Genomic DNA, 19,123 nt, shown 5'->3' with positions numbered 1-19,123 from the left:
GAAATGGGTCAAAGAGTATTTGGAAAATATTTCATACTGCTTTCTTTAGCTGAGATGTCACTGTATCCTCTTGATTAAATCAGTGCCTGGTGGTCTATTACATTCCTCTTAAGAGAGCAATACAAACTCAATGCTTTTGCTGAAACCTGCGGAACTTCCTTGGAGTTGTTTTTTTTACCTCCAGTATTTATGACTTTTATAGTATGTCTTTTTAATCACAATCACTTCCCGATTTTTGCTTTACTTATTTATAAATCAGGCCACACTGAACCTGGAAAACATGAAGAAATCAGTTCCACATTTTTGACCGTCCGCTGCTTATATATGGTGCATTTGGGCACACCACCTGACTGTTAACAGGGTTGCAGATTGAGCCTAGTTTTATTTTATGTTTTGCAATTGTGAGGGTTGTCTAGCCACATAATGGCCTCCTATATGTTAATAATAATTCAGGTCATATGTATCATTGATTTCAAACAACCGTTTGTGAAGTGAAAGTACTTTATTAGAGAAGCTGTAACAATATGTTGATTCCAACACAGGACAGACTGGATCTTTCTCTGCAATTAGCTGGAAAACATATGCCAAAAACAAATATGAGCAATGTTTTCGAAGCATATCAGTACTGACAATTTTGTGAGTTCAGCTTCAGTGGTGTTTGCACAGCAGGGAAGTATAGGTTGCACTTCTTTGTTTTATTTAATTGCCACAGTCTGTAGGGGTTTCAATCCAATTAATGCACAGGGAAAAGAGTGTGCCTCTCTTCCGCTCGGGAGCCTGACTGACCACGCACGCACGCACACGCATACGCACACGCACACGCACACGCACACACACAACGCCCATTTAAGTCTTGCAGTTTCAACTCTCCCTTTCCCCCTCTCTTTTTTTCTTTGTCACACACACACACACACACACACACACACACACACACACACACACACACACACACACACACACACACACACACACACACACACACACACACACAGGCTGCACTGTTAGCCTAATTTACAGGAGCTGCCACTGCGCAGCACGTGTGTATTAGTCTAACCTAATGCCTTCCAGATGCCCAGCCTCTGCACCCTGCTGCCCACTCGCTCTGAAAGAACGCACAATTGTTCCTGGGGTCTTCCTGCTAAAGAGAACCAGGTGTATATGGAACTGTGTGTGTGTGCAAGAGTGCATGTGTGTGTGCTTTCCTGGCGTGTGCCAGACAAAAGGGCAAGAGGAGAATTAGATGTAGGTTGGCATCCAGTGTCTGTCTGAGAGAAGCTTGGAGCGCATGCTGTCTGGCAGGCTGTGTATGTGCATGTGTGTGTAACCTTGTGTGCATGCATGACAGACAGACAGGGAGAAGGTGTGTGTGCACTGAGCCGTGCTTACAGTATTGTTGAGATGACATGGATGGAAGCTTCAGACAGATGGAAGCCCCTTCTCACCCTCTTGGCAAACTTTATGGGGTGTATCTGATGAGTTGTCATAAAGACTAAAGCAAGGATATCCTAGAACTCAAGAGGGTTTTAAGGAACGGCTGTTATTGTGAACAGAAACTGAGGCATACCAGAATGCCATTTTATAAAAGGATTGTAAACATAAATGTCCAGCTTTATAGAGATCCCAATGTACGGAAAGAGATTCATTAGTAAAACTATACAAATGTCTTTGTTTTGAAGATATGTCAAATACACTAGAAGCTGTGGACTTAAATGAATAGCAGGGATAATAATATAATTGTTAAAGATCACAAAACACATATATAATATGTTAAATGTAATAACTTTTCCTTTAAGTCTAGTAGGAAATGAAAAGATGATTCACCTCCCACACTGTCTGCTGAGGAATGCTTTAATTTCTATGATAACAGACCAGTCCTCTGACCCAGAGCTGGATTAACCCAGCGGGGGGGCGCAGGGAGGAAGATTATCTGCAGGTCGACCATGGGCTCTCTATAGGAGAGTATACCTGTCACCTTCGAGTATCCATTAAACACATCACACACTTCACTATGTATTGTCTAACCACAGATACCAACTAGAGCGGCCCAAAGATTTGCTTTGGATCAAATTAGGTTTTGGCAACTGTCTCCGTCCCCCTAATGATTGTAACGTCTGTTTCCTTCAGATCGTGGTTCTCCGGGAGCGTTGGACCTGACGGAGTTGATCGGCGTCCCCCTGCCTCCCTCTGTCTCCTTCGTCACGGGCTTTGAGGGTTACCCCGCCTACAGCTTCGGCCCCGACGCCAACGTGGGCCGCCTCACCAAGTCCTTCATCCCCGACCCCTTCTACTACGACTTCGCCTTCACAGTCACCGCTAAACCCACCACACGGCAAGGGGGGATGCTGTTCGCCATCACAGACGCCTACCAAAAAGTACATCATTCGGACACTCTCCTAAGTCTACTTTTCTCCTACATGTAAATAAAGAGCAACTCACTTTTTCAACATCTCTTGATTTTTTTTGTATAGATTGTACACTTGGGTATCGCGTTGTCGGAGGTGGAGGATGGGTCCCAGAGAGTCGTACTGTACTACACGGACCCCGGAACAGGGGGGACAAAGGAAGCGGCTTCCTTCAAAATGGGAGACATGACGGGACGATGGGCGAGGTTTTCCCTCATCGTACAGGGGGCAGAGGTCAGTGCGTGGTCTACTACATGGGTAAAGATGCAATGTGGGGGCATTTTGACATCAGTAAGATCTGCTGATTCCTGCACTAACAACACTAGAGATAATGCGTGCAATCGGCTGGGTTACACTGCTTGCAGCATTCGCATAAACAACCCCATTTTGAACTTTTAACCACCACTCTTTGTTTAAAGATTTAATAGTTTTAAGGCAAAAACAGGTACAAAAAGTGAGCGCTTTTCACTGGTTCACTGACTTTGTGCGTGTGCTCTTGTGACTCAGGTGCGTCTCTACATGGACTGTGAGGAGTATCATCGAGTGGCCTTCAGCAGGAGCCCCCGGCCTCTCACCTTTGAGCCCAGCTCGGGGATGTTCATCGGGAACGCTGGGGGGACGGGTCTGCAGAGGTTTGTGGTGAGTCCGGATGATCTGTTGTGTGTCTCTGAATCTGACACACATTTCCCTGCTCTCGATGTCAGTGAGTGGTGATTGTGATTGATTGTCGGATCCATTGCTAGTGGTCTGAAACTAAACGTGGCGTTTGGGCGGTCGCCTATTTTACAGTTGAGACATGAACACAATAGGCTTTCCTGGCCGCTTGACGACCACCACGGGAACAGAGGAATGAATGGCAGCATATGAGAGCTCATAAATGCAAGCTGGATGTGATTTGCATTTCTGGAACATGGCCGATCTCTCATCTGAGTCTTTCATCTTGAATAACTTACAAAGTGTCAGTGCCTATGCAACATGGTTAATTAAAAATAATCAAACACTACCGAGGATGCAAAGGGTGGGGGTCCCAATCCTATGCATTTCTTAAAAAATACCCCTGTGTGGTCATTATGGGCATGTGTGAAAGAGAATTGTTGAGCATGCAGATTGAGAAGAAGAGGTAGTAATTATGCTATACTGTGTTCTGCTCTCAGTGCTCTTGTAAAAAATAAATAAACCTGTAAATGCTGCAGCACTTTCCTTCCAATCACAGAGCTGTGTTTGTCCCAGTGTAACAGGGGGGATGATGAGGAGAACATAGTTTAGTGGTAAGGGAAAAGCTCTATGCTAAGGATACACAAGGAGAAATTATATTTATCTGAGCCATTAAAAAAGGTTTCAGAGTTTTCAATATTATCAAGATGTAAAAATCTGAAATGTTTCCATAAAAAGTTTTAAACACATATTGGCAAAAATCTTTTTTTTGAATAAATCACTTTTTATGCTGCCCTGGGAAATTTGTTCTCATCTCCTTGGTCTTTTGTTTCCAGGACAGTGGAAAGAAGTTCTTATTGCTTTTTTCCACTCATTAAGAATTTATTAGAGAAATCCGAGGAGAGTTTTAAAGAAATCCAATGAGCCAGGAAAGGAGAAATGATGTGTATTCTGATTTGATGGGGTCTCACAGGGGAGTCCAATATTCTGTTCACATTCAGTCTTGACCTATAGAGGGAAAGTGACCACTAGACTTTATAGACTTGATATTGTGTCTTTGTGTGGTGACGGGAACACTGGACTGATAATAAGGACAACAGGAAGTTATTACTCCCTAGTGTTGTGATTCAATTTAGTATAGTTCTAATTAACTTGTTATTTCATCCATTGAGCCTTTGACATTTTGACAAGCCTTGAGGGAAGGAAATCTTTTTCAGTTTCATCTTTACTAAAATACATCCAATATAAAGCCTACTGCGCAACAGCAGGCAGGTTCTTTTTCATTTGGAAAGAGCCAGGCTAGTCTTTTCCTTTCTTTATGCCCAGCTAAGATAAACCTCCCAGGTGCACGTACAAGGGAAAGCATGAAAAGGTTCTTTTATTATGCAGAAAAACTTTATTATCAAACCGGCGCTAGCATCAAAGTCTAGCTTCACATTTAGCATAGAGATGTGAAATTGATTTGTATCGATTTTGAGAAGAAAGCATTACAGTTGTATCTACTTTCTGCCACATGGGAGAGCTTTCAAGGCTTTCTCCCAGAAATCTATTTAGAATCAGCAACAAAACTACTTGGTTAGGTTAATTAAAAAAATCATGGTTTGAGTTCAAATAGACCGTTATAATTTGTACTTAATCCGAACATTTGGACCTACAGCAACGCCTTACGAGATAATGCTTTGATCAAGTTGACCTGCAGCTGTCTCTCTTCTATCTCCTCTCAATAAGCTCCATCTCTTTCACTACTCCCTCCTTCTCTATTCACACAGTCCTCCCCTCTCAGACAAAGAAGTCCGTAGTGACTCTCTGCTTCCAGCTGTTCAGTGTTTGACCTGGCAGCTTCTTGGAAAGCAACAACAGTAGCTCTCTGCAGAAACACACTCACACCTTTCCTTAGTTTCACTGCTGGGTGTTGGAAAGGGTTTGTGTGTTGCTGGAACCATCTTTACATGTTGTGTGAAATAGAAAAAGTGTGTGTGCAAATACTTTTTCGAAGTCTCCCTGAGCTACCGAGTGTACTGTACAACCTAACACGTTGACAATGCACAGATAAATGAACCATAGATCTGACTGCATTCATGTTTGTGTGTCTGTTTTTTGAACATGTAGACACTTACAGTATAGGAGCATGTGTGGAAGCAGTGTTCTGTTTTATACAGTAGTCTTATTCGTGCAAGTTTTCCAGCATGCAACTTTAAATGCATCCATCACACAGCCTGCCTTCAAGTGTTTGGATTTATTTCACTTAGTTGCCTTTCAGATCAGTACCAAAAACTGACGTTAAATTCACACCCACTTGCATGGCACCTGCTTTGTTTAATGCAGATGTGTTGTTTACTGCACAAACAGATGTTTCTAATTGAGTTGCTTTCTTTCTCTTCCTCTCTCTTTCTCACTACTTCACCAGCATTACATTTCATCGGGCCGTGCCTCACTCCATGAGAAACAGGCGTTTGTCCTCTGGCTCCAATTCAGTATCAATAAACTTGACTGAAATTGCCTTTAGCAAGTTTTTACTGATCTAATAAAGCGCCTCTCACACCTAAAGAACCATTTGCACACTAAATAATGGAAAAGCAAGCGTTCCTACTTTCCTTAATGTGGTCCCTTTTTTCATTGCCTTACATCAAATACACCCACGCATGCAGGTTAAAGGGATTCAAAGTCTTTGTAATAACTAGTCAGAATAGTGACAGCCAGAATCGACCTGGCAGACTTTCCATGGTTCCGCTGGTACATTTGATAGAAATATAATCAAATATATTTTAATGACCTATAGCTGTTACATTTCAAGCCTTTTGTTTGACTTCTTAAACAAAAAAAGCTGTAGTTAAAAGCCATGATCAAATGTTTCCACTACAATGAAGTACCGGTAAATCTGTTTTGAGATCAGTTTAATTTCCAGATGTATGTGTGTGTTACACTCTGATAATGTGTGGGATAACGAGGAAGAGGGATAGATCAACTGAAACGCCGACAGACAGAGGCATGCTGCTTTGTGTGAAATGTTATTAAGATTTAATTAAATGTAATGACATTTACTGCAGGGCTCCATCCAGCAGCTGGTGCTGAAGTCAGATCCCACGGCCCCAGATGACCAGTGTGAGGAGGACGATCCCTATGTGAGTGTGCACACACACGCACGCACACACGCACACACACGCACACACACACAGACATTCTCAACATGTCGCTATTCCTCCCTCTACTGGTGAACTATATGCACAACAGTTTGTATGCATATACTTCTGTGTAGTAAGGTCACTTGTATGCTATGGAGTTACATTTTTAAATACTTTGCTTTCAACAAATTGGCGCAGAATCATCCTGTTACAACATCACATTTGCATGAAATAAATAAATCGATAAATTAATAAAACATGTATTTAATGTACCTTTCAATCAGATTCATGCTGTTCCAAATGCTTCTCAGATGAAGGATGAGCTGAATTTAAGACCCAAAAAGTGTAGACTGTGAAAACAAAATGTTGCTTTTTCGTTTTCTAAGTGTCTTGCATTGTTATGAGAAAAATCAACAATTTTTTTAAAGTAAAAGTTGAGCTGTATACAGTCTAATTAAAGTCATGACAGAAACTGGGAAACAAAGGATGTTTTTTTTGTAATTTTCTCCGTAGGCCTCTGGGTATGGGAGCGGTGACGATGCTTATGACGACTTGGAGGGAAGAGACGAAGTGAAGAAGATTGTGAACACCATGGTGTGTGTTTCTTTTATGAGCTTCTTTACTATTGAATCTTAAGAGTAGACATTGCATCCTGGTACATCTTGTAACGTCCAGCATGTGTCTGCAACACTCCACATAACAAATAAAAACATGCAGAGCCCTACTTGAACTCTTCTTTAATCTTCCCAGCCCCTCCCAGAGCTGGACCCCTCCTACAGCGCCCCTGTCCAAGCGCCCCCCACAGAGATGTCCCGGGCCTTCGTAGATGATGATGATGATGATGAAGACATAGAGGAGACTTCTGGACAGGAAGTGGAGAAGACCACAGTAATAGGTATAACAATTACCTTTGTATTTGATGTTGTTTACAACAAAGTATAATTATTAATAATATACTGACATAGAAGTAGTGCTATTCAATATAACAATAGTGTATATACTGGTGTGAGACTAGATATTGTCTCAGATCTTGGAGAATGTAACATGGCATGAGTGTTGTCTTTTCCTGTTTTTTAAATGCTGCATTACAATGTCATGCCATTATTCTAAACTTGTTAATCAATCATTATATATTCTTTACTGATTATTATACAATAACAAGGGTTTTGATCAAACATAATCCTATATTTAAATATCTCCATATCACCCAGCCCAACATGGAAGTAATGCTGAAATTCTCTGGTGGTGTAATTCCCAAATTATCCAGAAGATGGTGCTAAAGACACATAAAAACGTTCTCTGTTTTCTCTTATCTTTCCTTTGTCCTGCACTAAATATATTCCAGTATCCATACTACCATAACATTAGGTATGCCCGAAAGTAAGCGGATTTTAATTGTGTATGTCCTCACTTTTTGTCTTTGTTTACAGTGAACCCATCTCCAACAGTTACTCCAGCCTCCATACGTGAAACTGTAAGTTAATTTTCTTAGAGTTAATTGGATGACTATGATTATTAGCACATTACATTTTGAAGATGTGATGCAATACATGTATCTGTGTGGTTGTGAATTCAAAAATGTAAACTATATGATGACTTGTTATATTCCAGTGAGCTAATCAATCATTTAATGACTCTGTTTATTCATCATCCAGTCCCTGCAGGTGTCTTCAGCACAGAAAGGAGAGCAAGGTGAGCCAGGTCCATCTGGGCCCCCCGGCCCTCCAGGAACAGCCTCAGGAGGGGGCGAGGGAGGGGAACCGGGAACCCGGGGGCCACAGGGACCAGCGGGGCCCTCAGGCAAACCAGGGGCTTCTGGGAAAGATGGACAGGCTGTGAGTTCATCCGTTTGTTTGGTTGCTTTATTTCCAATATTACATTTATTTGTTGCTGTTTATTACATGTATAGAGGTGTAGAGTGTATAAGGCTATGTTTTCTTTTTAAATTATTCATATTAACTCTTGAGCTGCTGCTCTTATATTTTCTTTCTATTTACAGAACATTCAAGCATTATTTAGAAAATTCTGTTAAGATAAATGATTGATTGGTGTTATACTTTTGTCTTTTCTCCAGGGAAGCAAAGGTGAAACTGGTTCCCAAGTAAGTACAATCTTTATTAGTCGATGTATAGGTTCAATATTTCGGTATCTCTTGGTGAACCTCTCATGGTGCAGAAATGCACCAATTTTCATCTGAAGATTAATACTAACATTTATAGACTAAGGTGACAATAAATGAGTGTCACAGATAGATTAAGTTATCTATCTGTGACCCCATTATGATATCACTGTCTGTCATGGGGGGATATCTCATGAAGCATTGAGCACAGCTGTACCTGTCTTTTTTTCCCAGGGAGCCACTGGGGTTCCAGGATTCCCAGGACTGCAGGGCGACTCTGGTCCTATTGGAGAGAAGGTAAAGAATGCTCCTGTTTTAAATGGATAGTTTGGTTTATTGAAGTTGAGCTGTATGAGGTACGTATCCATAGTATCAGCGTTATGAACAGTAGATACAGTGCCAGAAAGGAGCTATTACTGTTTCTGCCATTAAGTCTAATGCAGCAGCTAAATGGATTTTATTTAGAATAAATTATATATTTCAGTGCTCTACCTTGCAGCTGTTGAAAAAAATGTGTTTTGTATCTTGCAGAAAGCCATTGTTTTGTCACTAGTGAATCACTAAATGTAGGATATAAAAACCCCTCTGCTTTGTCCTTCAGGGTGATCCTGGTCTGGGACGCCCGGGTCCTCCGGGCCCACCTGGACCTGCAGGTCCAACCAGCAAGTCTTCCATGTTCCTGGTAGGTTATTAAAAAACACATTTTTACCTTCTGTTAATCCTTAAACAATCTGGTGAACTGCAGTTGTTAACGGCAGTTGATTCAGAAATGAATATCAAGGAGGCTAATTGTATAGAAGTCTATGAGAAAGTGATTGTACAACTTATTTAAAGAAGCCCAGGAAACCTCCTCCTAATGAGTGATGATGTTGTGTGATCACCAGGAGGGGTCAGGAGGGTTAGAAGACTTTGACAGTGATGCAGAGATTATGAGGGTAAGTTAACTTTGTTTTTGCTCTCTTTGTTTGGTGCGTCTAATAAATAAGCTTTCTTTTTCTTTTTCTTAATTAATTATAACAGCATGTGTATATTGGGAAACCTTATAAATATGGCTAGGTGCATTATAAAATAATTTGGCTAAGACTGATTTGATGTGCTGCGAATAGCTTTTAATATATAATTGACTGAGTACCGTAATTTTCGGACTATAAGGCGCACCTGAATATAAGCCGCAGCAGCTAAATTGAATGATGTGTACATATATAAGCCGCACTGGACTATAAGCCGCAGGTGTTTTAATGTTTAATTACCATATGTAAGGGTTCGTGCACAGAGGGGATTGTCGGGAAAGAGATGGCTGTTTGAGGAAGCTCCCATTTATTAACATTTCAACAAACAAGTTGTATATTTGCATAACGTATTCAAGTGTTACCATTTAGTGCAATAGTAGCTACAGAACATGTACTGTGCTGTGTAAACTGTACTGTATCACATAGCGTTTCAGACACACAAACTTTTCAACTTTCAAACTTAAACGGTGCGCTCCCAGCGCACGTACCGGCAGTGATCTACAGCAGTGGTTTCCAACCAGTGGTACGGGGACAAACTGTCTCGCTCTCGTAATGTCTGTCTGTCTTGCTCCCGTTCTGTCTCTCGTACCACTCTCGGTTCCACTTTTACTTTTGCGCGCTACCTGTCTCACTCTTTTCCGGCCTCCAGCTTTTCCTGCTGGAGCCCGCCGCTTAAAGGTGGGGGGCGCGGACCGGCCATAGAGCCCATAGAGTTAAAGGTGGTGGACTGTAACCTGTAAATTCCATAGATTTAGGAGGTCCCCTAGAGGCCGTTAGCTATAAAAATCCATAGATTAGCCGCACCGTTATATAAGCCGCAGGGTCGAAAAATTGGAAAAAAGGCGCGGCTTATAGTCCGAAAATTACGGTAGTTTATTTGGTGTGCTACAGCTCTATTCAGAGAAAACGTTGTCACCTCGTTGCACTTTAACACTAACATTCCCTTTTGCGTGACCATCAGGGGCCTCCAGGGCCACCAGGCGTCCCAGGGCAGCCGGGGCTTCCAGGAGCCCAGTCTGAGAACATGTTTCCTGGATCACCTGGGGCCCCTGGGAAAGATGGGAAGGATGGACAGAGGGGGGAACCTGGAATTCCTGTAAGTTTAACTTCTTCCTTTTTCATATTCTGCATGTACAGTTTATTAAAAAGGCTAAAACACAAATAAATAATCCTAATATAATGTTTACCGTACATATCATACATGATACATATGTATATCATCTGTTAATTGTACTTGAGCAAGCAATGTAAAGGTTCTTTAGAACACACATTTCCAGGGAACATGTGCATTTCTGACCGGACGTGTGTTTTCAGGTAATTGAGGAGTGGTTTAGTGGCACTGGTTCTGGCTCTGGTTCTGGCTCTGGTTCTGATTCAGGGTCTGGGTCTGGGTCTGGTTCAGGGTCTGGGTCTGGTCAGGTATTAACATGTAGTCCCTTTAGATCTAAGGGACTGAAAAGACAGTATTTCCCCCAACGTTTTATAAAAGACCCATGTTCATTTCCTGGTGTGTGTGTGTGTGTGTGTGTGTGTGTGTGTGTGTGTGTGTGTGTGTGTGTGTGTGTGTGTGTGTGTGTGTGTGTGTGTGTGTGTGTGTGTGTGGGGTGGGTGGGTGGGTGAATGAGACCATTTTGAAGTGTGTGCATTCACTACAAGTGTGTTTTTATCGTTACATATTTAAGCATCCATGTACCAACAATTATTTATGCTCCAGCTACAGCAGCAACACTTTGGCAGAAACTAGCGCTTCACAACATGGTCAACGCTGCAGCATCTGTTGGGGGAAATGTGTCTTTTGTATTTCAAATATTAGATGCTTTTACTAACTGTGTGACTGGACTACTCACAGGTCTACTGCAGAACTGTTTAGTGCCTAATGTGTATTCACTTTGAACCCATTAGCTTTGTCGAATATGTTCTCATTCAAAATAGCATCAATCTTTGGAAAAATGAGAATCATACCATTTTAAAACATATATGAAAAAAACCTATGCATGTGAATCTGAATTGATAACACTCTTGCTTCTGCAGGGAGTTGATGGAAAAGATGGCGATCCCGGATCTGCTGGGGAGAATGGAGACAAGGTGAGGCTAATGAATATTTGATGGCAACAAAGAATAGACCATCATAATGTGTTTCTTACGTCTTAGGTTATTTCCTCCTTTTTGAGTGTTATAATGAAAGTTACTGATTATATTGTTGTTTTTTGTATCTGTTTAACAGGGAGAGCCTGGTGTAAACGGGCAACCAGGAACAAAGGTAAAATGTCTTCCTTAATGAATAAGTATTGTTGTTTTATCCAAAGTTGTAAATATTAAGTCGATTACATTTACCTGTAAATGATGTCTCTTCTTTTTCCTAAACCAAATGTTTTCTATGAAGTCCCCCTCTCCTTTTCACCCCACCTTTTCTCCTGCTCCTAATATCCAACATCCAAATCTTTATCTACTTTTTTTATTTAAAGGTGACCTATCATGCAAAATGCACTTTTGTACGTCTTGTATACATGAATATGTGTCCCCGGTGTTCCAGGGAACTCACCAAGTGTCAGAAAACACAACCCTCTCTATTTTCCTCCATACCCAAATCTCTTAAAAAGGGGCTGCAACGGATCTGATACAGACTGATCCAGATTTGAACACTTCTGTGACATCACAGAAGTGGCGCTACGGCTATTGGGCAAACTCCACCAATCAGGAGGAGACAGCCACGGACATTGCCGTTCGAAAGCGCTGGAGACGCTGTAGTACATATGCCAGGCCTGTAGATGGTGCTGTTCTCACAGAATCAGCCCATGATGCAAAGACAGTGTTAAATTGAGCGAAATGAGGAATGGCTAAAATGCATGATCTGTTTGGTATTTTGAAAAATAAAACGTATAAATATGCCTTATATAGGTATGGTCCTACACTAAATTATTCAAATATAGCATGATAGGTCCACTTTAACTTACAATAGGATTATTTTAAATGGGGTCTTTCTCGTCTTGCAGGGGGATCAGGGTCCTGCAGGGTTTCCAGGCCAGCCAGGCTCAGAGGGTCCAGAGGGGCATCCTGGACCCCGGGGGGCACCGGGCCCTCCTGGCCCCCCAGGGAGAGGCTATTCTATGGACTTTGAGGTAAGGACTCTATCACGTCTTCAAAATCAAGATTTTAAGATGTTATTGACATATAGCAAATGTGTTCGCAAATACAATCTGAAGTCACATTCTCCTCCAACAGTCCAACATACAGTATATTTAAAATACATTTTAAAATTAACAATACAAATGCAAACATTTTTTGTGCATTTTATTAGGACTTGGAAGGCTCCGGGATGCAAAGTGGATTTGGATCAGCACTTTCCAGAGGCCCAGAGGTAAAACCGTGTGACAACGTGAAGAGAATTCAGCGCCATCATATTTCATGATTTTGCTTAATATCCCTTATCATACATTATGTTATAGATTAATGTACTTGATGCTTATTGCTTGTTACGCAGGGTCCTGCAGGTGTTCCTGGAATTCAAGGACCCAGGGTGAGATAACTTTGTTAAAGCTTGGGTTTTTATTATGTAAGGGCTCACACTTAGTTTTGGTGTTTATGTTGTTTATATTGTATTTCTTTAACAGATTTATTTTGCTATTCATAGGGTAAAGATGGTTTGGATGGGGGCGCAGGAAAGCCAGGGGAAAGGGTAAGTCTTCTGTCACTTTGTGTTTCGCTTTTATGTTCGCTTTCTAAATACAGTTTTTTGGGACAAACTGTTTAAGTTAAGTTTTAGGTCAAAGTGAGTCTAGAGTGAAATACCACTTGGTTCCTATTTTCACCGCAAACTGTGTAATGAGAACTTGACTTTAACATAATCATTTTTTAACAGAAAGCCATGTGTGAAGTAGACTTTAAACTAGTCATTTTGACGGCATTTGTATTTGAGAACATGGAGCCTAGAGAATGCTTTATGTTTCCTGGTGGTGTCTGCAGGGGGAGAAAGGTGCCACAGGGTCCCCAGGGTTTCCAGGACTGGATGGATTCAAAGGGGAAGAGGTCAGTAACTGGGTGAACTAAAATACATATGTAGTATTTAATTCAACTTTTGCAAATGGTTTTGACCAATTAAGATGCATTTTAATGGATCACTTCTGATTCTAAAATATAGCTGCAAGTTTATTAAAAGCTCTTGTTGTAATTTCTAAAATAATCCAGAAAGTAATTTACAGCATATGCATTTCAACAACACGTGTAAGGTGTGAAATATTCTCCTAATACTGAAAGATGAATTTGTGTCCTCTTCAGGGGCTGAAGGGGGACAAAGGAGATCCAGGACACACGGTAAAACTTGATTGGATATGTGACGAGGCGCAAATCACACATGAACACACCTTTCTAAAAATGTAAAGGCTAAATGGTTATAACATAATTTCTTCAGGGTGAAGTGGGACGAGACGGGCTCAGTATTCCAGGCCCTCCAGGACCACCTGGACCCCCAGGACCCCTCATCAACCTGCAGGATGTGAGTAGCACCTGAAACGCCCCCTGTTGATTCTTTTATTTTTTGTACAGACTTCCCCACTTCATTACCGACATTAAGACCATTATTTGTTCTATTCTTAAATCAAACAGCCTGACTATTTTTGCCTGTAGTGAGTTAGTTTGATTACATTGACAACATGCTCTTCCTGCCCCTAACACAGCTTCAATTAAACGATACGGATGGCACCTTCAACTTCTCAGGGATTTCTGTGAGTATCAGAAAATAAATGATTGTGTTGTATTTGCAGATATATGAAAACATGTATAGAAAGTGTGTTCAACTTTATAACTGTATTGAGAGTCCAGCAGTTGGATGAGTTATTGTATTTCCTTGTTGTTTGCAGGGTCCTCAGGGTCCAAAGGGGGACGGAGGGTTGCCAGGAGTTCAGGGACCTCCAGGAATTAAAGTAAGTGACACATGCTCTGCTAACATACAATATCTAAACAGATATTTATACTCTCACAACAGTCAAGTCAATATCTTTCATATTTCTTTGTTTGTTTTAACATTGTTGTCATTTACTAATGTGTGTGTGTGTGTGTGTGTGTGTGTGTGTGTGTGTGTGTGTGTGTGTGTAGGGTGAAAGAGGGGAGCCAGGGTTGGTCCTCGCAGACGACGGATTGATGTCGTCGGGCCTGGCTGCTGCACCAGGAGTCAAGGTTATATTTCGTTTTTTACTTTAGATATTCTAATAATTGTTGTTTTTGTTTGTGTTTGAGCTTAATATTGGTATTTATCTATGTATGCATGTTGTTCAGGAGAAACAGTTCACAGTTTTTGTAAAATAAGTCAAAAGCATTCATTTTTCATTGGATCTTGTGTTTTTTCACATCTGAACTGATGTTTGTTGGTTGCTCGTAATGTATTTTTGTAAAGTCCCTTTAAAATGTTTATTTGTTTGCAGGGCGATCATGGTTTACCTGGACCTGTTGGAATTCAAGTAAGTATTAGCAGCAAAAATGTCACCTTTTAATGTTCTATAGCACCGTGAGCGTTCCTTTTATTTCCACTGCTATAGATAAAGGTTCTTTGAATGCATTAAAAGTACTGTCAGTCACCTTGTCGTGTTCCCAACAGGGCCCGACCGGACCTTCAGGACCAAAGGGAGAGTTTGGTTTTCCTGGAAGACCTGTAAGCACCATGAACTCACCAAAGATATTTCATTTGGTTAAAATGTGCACTGACACTTTCTGATATTACCGGTTGGTTCTTTGATCAGGAAATCCAGATTTAAAAAAATATATGTGTTGTAGGGTCGTCCAGGCACGATGGGGCTTAAAGGAGAGAGAGGGGACGCTGCAGGCCTGCCGGTGAGTAGAAAACAACTAAAATAATGGATCAGAAAATGGAAAGGAAACCTGTAGTGATTGATATGTGATGGAATGTGCACTTAAGATGACTTTGTCGCTTTAAATCAATGTATACTTTAGATTGTTGAAATGTCTCTTTCTTTCTCCAATTTTGTGAGGTTTTTTGTCTTCTTTAATTGTTTGTTTAGGGACTTCCGGGCCCTGCAGGGCTGCCGGGCCGCCCAGGAATATTCAACTGTCCCAAAGGAGTAAGCGCGCACACACACACATGCACGCCAACACACACACACATTCCTTAACTAATTGTAGAGCTTCGATTCTCCACCCAAACCTGATGGCGCTGAATTATTTTTGAAGTTCTCCCCAGGGCCCTAAATCTGGCGTGGCTTGCCCGGGTTATCAGGTTGGGATTTTTTTGGAGGCTTTCATTGTCTGTAATATCATGAATTATGTAAAGGCAAGTAATAATAACAGATGAACACATTTTAATAATTCAATAATGATTAGCAGCAAGTAAATGCATGAATATGAAATAACTTTGATAACATTTGAAGAATGGCACATTGAGATTTTGTAGACTTCATTTTGTAAAACTTCTTTGAATATATATATTTTAAAAAAGAATTGAGAGCTAGGTGGAAGGATATTCAGGATTTCAGTCGGACTATAGCTCAAAACATGTGGTTCCCCTCTGCAGGTAGGTGTGGGGTTGCGCCATATTGTTAATCCAAAGGGAAGCTCTTACACACAGTTCTGACTTAATTCTCCTCAGTCATATCGTACATAACATTTACTCACTGTCCTCTCCCTCTCCTCTGGTTTCTGAAGACCGTGTTCCCCCTCCCCCCAAGACCCCACTGCAAACAGACCGTAGGTTTCTGTCTCTGTAACCAAACGACACGTAAAGCACGTCTTCATAAATGTGTTTCTTTGCAGCCTGCGCTCAGGAACTTCCCGCTTTCTCTATATCCCTAATCATACTTTCATGGTGGACTAAGGGTTTAAAAAACATTAATTGTAGTCGATTAAAGAAGCTACTATGCATGTTTAATTTCCTTATTGATTGAAATCTAATCTGCATTCTTAGTCTCATCACTTAAGTATCACATCAACAGCCTGCTGAGCCCATTCACACATAACTTCCTTTCCTTTTGTTTACACATAAAGTGCATGTTTCTCTGTGTAACTGGTACTGGTACCCCCCCCCCCNGAAGAAATCAGTTCCACATTTTTGCTAAAGACCGTCCGCTGCTTATATATGGCTCAATCTGCAACCCTGTTAACAGTCAGGTGGTGTGCCCAAATGCACCATATATAAGCAGCGGACGGTCTTTAGCAAAAATGTGGAACTGATTTCTTCATGTTTTCCAGGTTCAGTTTGGCCTGATTTACAAATAACTAAAGCAAAAATCGGGAAGTGATTGTGATTAAAAAGACATACTATAAAAGTCATAAATACTGGAGGTAAAAAAAACAACTCCAAAAGCATTGAGTTTGTATTGCTCTCTTAAGAGGAATGTAATAGACCACCAGGCACTGATTTAATCAAGAGGAGACAGTGACATCTCAGCAGTAAGAAATCTTTTCCAAATACTCTTTGACCCATTTCTGAATCCAGAGAATATCTGAATCAGACATTGATGGTTCCCTGTCTGCCTGTCCTCTAGACGCTATACTTTCTGTGTTGTCAGAGGGAAAGACCTGCCAAACATTCCTACAGCTCAGCCTGTCACTTCCCTCCGCCTGTGCCCGAAAGTGACTTCACTGCAGATGTTCCTCCTCTGGGTCAGAGACTAACAGCTGGACACATCGCCATGGCAACTAAGATACACTCTCAAGTTCTCAAGTTAGCAGGGAAACCTCGAGAGCTTCGCAAAATCAGTGCTCGTCTCGCGTCATGACAACGACACAACAATCATCTGATCGTGTTGTGGAAATGTGGCTGGATCGATGATTGATGAAAAAATAAAAGCAGTGAAAGTCTAAAACAAAGAAGACATTTCACTCGATGGCTGCTGCGAAACATGCAGCGTCATGCATCTGGGAGGAAAAAGCTAATCCTGTTCAAAGAAATGTGGCCGAATGCATTGTCGCATGTTAAGAATACTGTGAATGATGAAAGCAGAGCAGTGGAAATGTAAAACATCCCAGTGTGAGAGCTGTGAGAAACTTGTGAGTAATTTGTGTGAGGGTGTGACTGCTCAGTGAAATCAGGCTTGGCTGAGTCCGAGGGCCACCTGCGCTGGAGCAAGGAGAGAGATAGACGAGCAGAGGAGTAGAGTGAAACAGTCCTGAAGCTCACACAGTAATAACTTCAAGGTGTATGAAGGATGTGAAGACGATGCCAAGTGATCAAGTCTATGAGTCACTGAGGAATAACTCTAGGCTTTAGTGAAGGAGGAACTCCCTTTTCCTGGGAAGAGCGCGATGCGTTGGCCATTAAGAAACATGGAGATTAGTTCAACTCAGTGACAACAGGTTTCATCTCATATATGACTTCAAGGGAGAATATTTTGAATTTCTGGTTATTTTATGTATTGGGATATTTCAGAGAATAATTGACCAATGCAAAGTAAGATGCTAGTTTCCGGTGATGAAAGACAACTGACTTCTTTCAATGTCAAACAAAAGAAAATTACAAAAACTCATGAAGTTGAAAAACTCAAAAGACATTTTTATGAGGAAATAATAAAAAAAAAAAGTCTGGTTTGAAGCTAAAATGTTAATTACTACACTAATGATGGATGAATGTGTTTTCCTGTTTCTACAAACTGCAGCATTCCACCATAAGAACATTTGACTAATAGCTTAATTGTGTGTGTGTGTGTGTGTGTGTGTGTGTGTGTGTGTGTGTGTCTGTTTCCTCTCTGAATGAGCATCACACACTGCAGAGCTGTTTCTTTAATGGCTCAGTGTGTTTGGGGAGCCTCTGACTGAATGTCCCTGTGTGACACATTGTTATGGCAAAATGCAGACTGCCTGTTTGACATAGCCCAAAGTGCAGCGCCATGCTCAGCAGCACTTCAAAGTAAATCAGATTTCCATTTACGGCCTCTCACTTTGTTAACAAAAATGACTGAAGGCACAACATCTGTATGTATGGATGGAACTCTAATGAACCCCAAGCTGGTACCTCTACTTAGTGAATATCTGCATCACTCTTTCTCTAAATATGTGGATATGATATAGTGGGTGGTAAACACAAAGCTAAATGATACAAAGCACATTCATTCAATCTTTGACTGGAACTGAAATTGGATGATTTAAAAAAAAAAAAATCTAACTGCCACAAGAACAAAAGTAGTACTACTGGAGTGAAAACTGATGAAACCAACACCACAGCACTCCGATAGGGAAAATGCTTTGTTTGTGCAACACTTTTTGTGCACCACTATCATATTCTTACTTGGGGAGGTAAATGGAGCCCACACACGTGAATAATACACACACACCTTGCTCAACAGATGGACAGCGTCCTCTCGTACACCCACTGCAGAATGTGCACTTTTGCTGAAACTGCATTTGCAATGGAACAGGTGATTTTAAGCTCAGCTTGACTGATATAATCTGCAGGAGTATTCCAAGTCTACGACACATTACAGGGAGCATGGGGGTGCAGCTTTGGCTATGCTGTATTCCATATAACAGTTACAGTTTTGGGCTATAGGGTGCTTTTTACTTGGACATGCAAAGATTCAGTATTAAGGCCTAATCAGAAAAAAGGTCATAATAATGCTGTGATGAAGGACACTGTCAGTGAGGCCTGGAGTTCGTAATGAACTGTTAAACCTAAAGAGAGGCTGAGTAAAGGGAAGCGTATCAAACATCAATCATCCATAACGACACATTACAGCATGTGCCGTACAGAAAACTCTGTTTCAGCCCAACAATGCAGAACCAACAGCTCATAAACTTTATCCAGGTTTAAGAGCTGCAAACCCTCAGGGTTACACTCTGCGGCTGTGGTCACGCCACATCTCTCTCTCTCTCACA

The 19,123-nt window shown here is 41.2% G+C and overlaps 1 protein-coding gene across 1 annotated transcript; it reads left to right on the top strand.

Annotated features, from left to right (window-relative positions):
• Nucleotides 1–1,403: 1,403 nt before the first annotated feature.
• Nucleotides 1,404–16,289, top strand: LOC104965205 (collagen alpha-1(XVIII) chain-like). Its single transcript, XM_010794165.1, has 31 exons — nucleotides 1,404–1,449; nucleotides 2,125–2,372; nucleotides 2,469–2,636; nucleotides 2,910–3,041; nucleotides 6,104–6,178; nucleotides 6,692–6,772; nucleotides 6,929–7,073; nucleotides 7,609–7,652; nucleotides 7,834–8,013; nucleotides 8,253–8,279; nucleotides 8,532–8,594; nucleotides 8,899–8,979; nucleotides 9,182–9,232; nucleotides 10,269–10,403; nucleotides 11,339–11,392; nucleotides 11,532–11,567; nucleotides 12,301–12,426; nucleotides 12,606–12,665; nucleotides 12,789–12,824; nucleotides 12,939–12,983; nucleotides 13,271–13,333; nucleotides 13,583–13,618; nucleotides 13,716–13,799; nucleotides 13,981–14,028; nucleotides 14,164–14,226; nucleotides 14,399–14,479; nucleotides 14,725–14,760; nucleotides 14,898–14,951; nucleotides 15,074–15,130; nucleotides 15,319–15,378; nucleotides 15,959–16,289. The coding sequence occupies exons 1-31, from the start codon at nucleotides 1,404–1,406 to the stop codon at nucleotides 16,103–16,105; spliced, it is 2,562 nt and encodes an 853-aa protein (XP_010792467.1). The 3' UTR covers nucleotides 16,106–16,289.
• Nucleotides 16,290–19,123: the final 2,834 nt, after the last annotated feature.

Source organism: Notothenia coriiceps, unplaced genomic scaffold, assembly GCF_000735185.1.
Source record: "Notothenia coriiceps isolate Sejong01 unplaced genomic scaffold, NC01 NC01_scaffold00037244, whole genome shotgun sequence".
Lineage (NCBI taxonomy): Eukaryota > Metazoa > Chordata > Actinopteri > Perciformes > Nototheniidae > Notothenia > Notothenia coriiceps.
The sequence above is the reverse complement of the archived record's forward strand: the minus strand, read 5'-3'. Positions and strand labels throughout refer to the sequence as shown.